Here is a 7,428-nt window from a genome sequence, read left to right as displayed (position 1 = left end):
TTTTTTTTTTTTAGTTCATGCATATATAATCTATATATTTATTTGATAATAAAATAGCCCTATGTTACATAAATCATATCTCCTATAAAATTATAATATATTAATTTTTTGTCTTAAATTTTACTAATTCAATAATAATTATGCAATACAATCCATTTTTATTTTTCTATTTTCATGTTCATTATATAAATAATAATACATATATTCAATGATTTAGGATTAGTCTTTTGTTTTAACGGTATTTATATTCTACTTTTCTATTCTAGAATTTACATGAAGTGTTAAATTATATACATTATGTATATTTTATAATTATTTTATTTATTTTATCACAATATATTATATTCATAATAATATTTTCAAAATAATGAAATAAGCTGTTTTTCTTTTCTTTTTATCCATTCATAATATTATTATTTTATTCATATTTAATAAGAATATAATAAATGTAATCCTTATTGTATTTAATATTGTTAACATATTATTATATTTTTTATGATTCCCTTATAAATTTATAGCATATATTATTAATGATATTATTTCAAATACTTTTATTATAACATAATGTATATATATATTTTTATTTTTTTTATTGGCCTATTTATTTGAAACATACAACATCACTTTAAATTCTTTTCTATTTCTTATTCCATATTAATTCTGGTATTTTTATTATATATAGTCATTTCACATTTACAAAATGTGTTGCACATTTTTTTTTCAATTGAATATTAATTGCATTTATTATTTTTTATTATATTTATATTCAATGGAACAAGTTATATTATTTGTGCTTTAATTATAATTGCATATTTTTAAAAAAATATATCTATAAGGAAATGTAGTTATATAATAGTATTACCATATTTTTATAATTATTCCATTATGATATATGTGATATATTATGCACATAATCTCATTTTTAAGTATCTTTTTAATATCATTTATGTTATTAAATTTTGCATTCTGCTTATACTATAGTACAAATAAATTTAAATAATTCCTCATTCTTAAAAGTGTATAATTGATATATATATATATATATAGGAATATCATTTCATATCATAAAACTATATAATATTTTTTAATGATTTACGTACACTTAATTATTATTATTACTTAAATTCTATACTATTTGTTAATGTTTTATGCCTAGTTATTTTTTAGATAACACATATGGTAATATTATATACAAGCAACAAATAGAATATAACAATATTACTCATGCATTTTAATTTGTATTTAGTTTGAATTGAATACATAATTACAAGCGTGAAAAATTAAAATAATCATAGTATAATATTAATATAATATATTACATTATCCTTTAATCCTCGTTCAACATATTTGTTATACTTAAGATTTTTTATTTATGTTATACATTTCTTAAATTATATATTGTTTGTGCAAAATATATTACCATTTTTAAATATAACATTACTGATTAGTAATTATATTATAGCAATTAATCAATTAAGTTCTATTTCATGTATACTCTGTTTAAGTAGTTCATATAAACTAAAGGCAAAAAAAAAATTATGATATATGGAATGGATTAATATATTATTATATATTAGCATACAATTCAAATTTTTATTAGAATGAATATAATATATATAAATAAAGCTCTAACAATTTTATATATTTATTTCATATACATTTATCGAAACTGGTAACATGCTAAATAAAATATTTGTTCTAAAGTAAATCATACGTAAATATCAAAAAATTACATAATGCAATGCTAGTTCATATTTTATGAGCAAATATATAAAATTTATTATTTAAGCTTTTTATTATAAAATTAATTATTATATACAACATCATTTTTTTTAATATATATATATATATATATATTATTTAGATACTTCGAAAATTATCTTCTGGTGCTATAATACCATAAATCATGCAAAAACATATGTCGTAAACATATAGATTATTAATAATATTTGCCTTTACCTAACAAGGAAAAAGGATAATATGTATATTCTTATAGAAATGTAAACCTACTTATATAAATATTTTTTACACTTTTAATTTTCCTTTGAAAAAATAAGAAAAAAATGAAAATAAAAAATTAAATTACACAATTATAATTATGTGCTATTTTGCATTTATCTTATCGTGCATACATTAATGAATTTACCCATATATAGATGGCTCATATTATTAATAATGCACGATACATATATTTTAAGATATTATCTCTGAAATGTCCTTTGCTCAAATAAGATGAAAAAGACTTTTAAAACATATTTTTTATTCTAATAATGCAAAATAAAAAAAAATTCATGTTTTTTTTAATTTAATAAAAGGTCAAAAAATTGGAGTGCATAATTATAATTCAAACGAAATATATAAAAAGATATAATTTGTTTTATCTAATGTTTTAGTTACTTCACATCTACCAAAGTACATAAAAATATTTAATAAAGTATAATGAGAGGTAACATAATATATGAACTATAAAAGGTGCACAAATTTTTATAACCATTTTTTACATTGTTATAGAAGATATAATTCTTATTATACTAAATAAAAATATGCCAAAAAATATATGATGTTGTAAAAAATAAATATTCTATTATAAGAAATCAAAACAACATAAAAGAGGTAATGGAACTAATATTATTATTCAAATGCATTATAGAAGCTATTCTCAGATAAAGCTTCATAGAGTATATAGTTATACATCTATTACATTTCATATCATTTCACCAAATATGTTATAATGGAAAAGAACTATATATTAATTTATGCAATTGTTTTACACCTGGTTAAAAAAAAATAATAGAAAAATTGAGGTTCGTGCATAAATATTAGCACAAGGGAACAACAAAATATGTAATTTGAGTAAGATATAGTAAGATACACTTCAGCAATTAAATTACGCTTAATTCATCATTTCAACCCTGAAATAAAATAATGTAAACCTAATTATAATGCTACACGTATTGCTATTTTCCGTGATAATGTTTCCTTAGTTATTATATATTTTTACAAGTAATATATATTGTTATCTTACATTATTATATCTATATAAGACCATAAAATAATAAAAAAAGTTCATTTATGAATTATTTAAAATAATATTGTAATTAAAATGAAATATGTACATCACTTTTTCATTGAAAAGATACAACTAAACGTAAAAAAATAAAATGTATGTTATTCACCACGAAATTAAGGTTGTTTTATAATTATTGAGGAATTTTTATTACATATAATAGATAAATAAGAGCAAAAAAAAATTAGAGAAAGTACTTTTTGCAGATTAATATTTCTACTATTGGTAAATACTACATTGTTATTATTATTTCTCGCATGAATAGACAAGGAAACTGATTTTACAAAATATATAAATTTTAAGTGCTTTCCTTATATAATATGGAATTGTAATATAATGGATATATAAATATAATAATAATTTTTAATTAAAGATATCAAAATGTATATATTTGAATGTCTTGAAAAAAAAATGTAATTATAGTTCTTTATGTAAAATGCTAATATAAATATAAATTATTGCAGATTAATGTATAATTTTATATGTACAACGGATATATCTTTTCCCATAAAATGCACGATGCATTTTATATTTTTGTTTTATTAATAAATGTACTCAATTCATTTTTTATGAACATACGCTAAATTTAGATCCTTTTTACATATATATTGTATAAAGTATTTTTATATTGTATTCTTAATCCACATGTATATACCACAGTTATTTTTCTTAAGCATTAGTTCGAAAAAATAAATATATTATAATTAATGTTTTATATATTTTTTGTTAATATACTACTAAAAAAATATATGCATGGTAAAATGAATAGAAAGTCTTGTCTTAATGTTATGTGGAAGAATAGAAAAATGAATTATAATCATATAGGTTTATATCTAAATATGGATTAAAATTTTTTTTTTTCATGGTTTTGATACCACAGGTATCTTCAATAAAAAAACATAAAAAAATCTATTTTCATAAATATGTTTATGACCTAAAAAAAATACGAAAATATACTATTGAGTAAGTAGAAGGAAAAAAATATATATTATGTCATTTCACTTATTAGTTCCCAATTCCTATTATATATATTATTTAATATACCTATTCATATTTTGAGTATTGAACAACTCAATCTCATATGTATATATATGCTATTATAAACATTAATTTAGAAATAAAATAATATTCTAAATAATTTTTGCATATATATATTTTATATTAAGTCATAAATTTTTATAATCCAATAAAAAAGTATATTTATAATTTGTATTGTGTATTATACAGCATTAACTAGATATTATAATATATTATTTTTTGACCCTGATTTGTTTAATATTATAATAAATAAACATTACTATATATTATATCAATATACAAGGACTAAATTCTTAATGTGACATAATTGTAATAATAATAAAAATTCATTAGTTCTTCGGAATTTAAGAATGTATATCCTTGTTACTATTATAACTAATAATATATATATTGTATTCAAAAGAGAAACGTTATTTTTTGAAGTTAATATTCACATAAAATATGTGATTCAATGCTGTTACATATTTTATTGAAATAGTATTTTAGCTTTTTTATAAAAAAAATTATAATAAATTAAGTCATTATTTCGAGAATACTATTTTAATAAAATTAAATTAAACACAATTGTTATGGATTATTGCATGTATCACTGATACATGATATATATGTAACTGACAACTTTATAAAATTCAAAGGATATATGTGAAAAACATAAATATCACATTACGAAACAAAATATGCGGTATATTTTATTCATACTAATATATAATAGTGTCCAAATTAATATTCTTATTTATATTAAAATATTTATGCTTTAACTATATTTACAGTATGCTTGAACTTTGCATTTGTCTTATATTAAATGTTTAATTATACACATGAAATCTCACAAAAATAAATTACAATTATTAAAAAAAGGAATAAAAAAAAATTTCGTTTTGATTAATAACATAAGAAAATAATGAATTTATTATATCTTAAAATTTATGTTTTGTTGCTATATCTTAAGCATTTTATTTAAATTCACATTACTGGACATAATAAATGATATATACATTTAATTGAAAAAATTAGAATATACATATTTTATTTAATTATAATTTAATTTTTTATATCAAAAATATATATTTACGTGGATATACTATTATCATAATTATCATGAAACCTACTCATAGTATAAAAAAATTTATGCATAATAAGTACATTAATTAAAAATAATTCAATGCATATATATTATAATAATATTAAATTTTGTCACATTATATACTCACATAGAGCTATATGTGTCATTATATAATTATTGTATATTGAACAATATGTTTACGTATAGTTTATGTAAATTAAGTTAAATCATAATATTATAGTTATAAAAATTTTTATATAAAAATGATAGAAATATTGTAACATTAACCCCCAATGTTAAATTCACTCACTTTATTAATATATCCCTTTTAAGAACATATTAAAGAAATGTATATAAATATTTTTTTATTTATCTATTACTTATATGAATATATATCCATTTCATATATTACAGGCTATAACTGTTTTATTATAATAATATTATATATATAAAAAAGTTACAAAATCAAATTTCATTTCTCCGCATATTTATATATATCCCATATTCTAGCTTTCAATTTTTCTTATTATTTATCTATCTAAAAAAATGTACCTACCACTGTAAACAGAAAATTCTGCAAGAGATTAATTTTAAAGAAGAATTATATAAAAATATTTTTTTTAAAAAATTTAGTAAAATTTTTAATGTATATTTATACATACTATACGAATATAATACATATTTTCATTATTATAAAACAAAATATTACTATAATATATTTTTATTTATATACAAGCAAAACCATAATGCCCAGAAAAAATGATGAAAGCAATGTATACTTCTACATTTTTTTTTAAATTATAATTCATATTATTAATTTTAATATATTATATAATTTTAAAAAGAAGCAAAATTATTTTCATAAAAATTTAATTTAAATTTTTATATATATTTTGAAATTCATTTTTAGTTCAATTTTACGGGTTTATACCCCGAATGTAGAAATGAATTTGATCAATGTAGTTCGAAAATGCATGGGCTCTTATATACTTCGTATTCAGCGATTTGTAGTGATTTTAGAAATAATATAAATGCACGTTTAAGCGCTAATTGGAAGATAGAAGTAATTTGCATACAACTTCTTTTTTATTTACATGATATAATTAAAAAAAAGCATGAACTAAACGATAATATAAAGGCACGTTGTAATTATTTCTATTACAAACTACTATATATAGTTAAAAAATATGGAGGTGGGTGTGGAAAAGGCGATGAGTGCTACAAAGTAATGAGAGATCATAAAAAAAAAATGGAATAAGTATATCTGGTGTATGCATTCAGTATTTTACCGATATTGATGAAAAAACATTAGAAATAATGGAATATCTAGATGAAATATATAACCTGATAAATGAATTTACAATTTCGCATAATAGGACCACTGATAAAACGCATAAATTTAAATGGTGGATAGAAAAATTAGAAAATCATCCTTATAAAAATGAAAGCAATCTTAATGAAGAACTCGCAAAAATTATTCTAAAATGTGAAGAGTATAGAAAAAATTGGAACGATAAACGTTTTGACTATTGGGCCGCACTTCTCTTAACTGATAGTTGGATGAACACAAGAAAAATGAGTCTCAATAGGAAAGCTTCAGAAACAACAAAAAGTATTGAGGAACACACAGAATCCTTGGAAACCAAAAGAGTAGGTGCTCAACCTTTAATGAACACTGTAGCAGATGATGTAAAAAATACAGGAATTAGTATTGGAACGGTTTTTATAACTTTTTCAATATTAATAATAATTTTTATATTGTATAAGGTTAAAAACCAAATGAATATAACAAAATTATGTTGTATTAAATTTTATCTTAGAAATATTTTTAATAAATACATATAATATAAATGAACAATAAATAAGAATACAATTTTATTTTTTTTTAGTATACCCCTTATTACTCATTTATAAAACCAAGAGTACACAAATTAAGAAAAAAATTGAAAAAAATAACAAAAATGATCTGGGCCTTATGGACAAATTTGATTTTGAATACAAAAATTCATTTGATGGGAGTTATAAAATAGCATATAGTTAAATTAAGAGCAACCAATATATGAGTAATATTAGTCACTGGATCCAATTTATTTTTCTTTAATAAGCACAACATAAAAATTGAATTCTTGCAGAAAATAAATTTAATTATATTAAAATGACATATTATGATATAATAATATAGACTATTTATAACACCTAGTAAAATAACATAATATATGAAAATTCAATATCTAATCGACTACAAATGGAAGAATAAGCA

At 19.1% G+C, this 7,428-nt stretch overlaps 1 protein-coding gene across 1 annotated transcript; it reads left to right on the top strand.

The window, feature by feature from the left end:
* Positions 1-5,914: 5,914 nt before the first annotated feature.
* On the top strand, positions 5,915-7,198 carry PGO_001380 (variable surface protein; the record flags this gene model as incomplete). The annotated part of the gene is made up of 4 exons (XM_028690938.1): positions 5,915-5,941; positions 6,079-6,393; positions 6,450-6,935; positions 7,058-7,198. The coding sequence occupies 4 exons, from the start codon at positions 5,915-5,917 to the stop codon at positions 7,196-7,198; spliced, it is 969 nt and encodes a 322-aa protein (XP_028546739.1).
* Between the last annotated feature and the right edge of the window lie 230 nt (positions 7,199-7,428).

The sequence above is a fragment of the Plasmodium gonderi genome, assembly GCF_002157705.1.
Source record: "Plasmodium gonderi DNA, contig: Pgo-contig_139, whole genome shotgun sequence".
Taxonomy (NCBI): domain Eukaryota; phylum Apicomplexa; class Aconoidasida; order Haemosporida; family Plasmodiidae; genus Plasmodium; species Plasmodium gonderi.
This window is presented reverse-complemented; position numbering and strand designations above follow the sequence as displayed.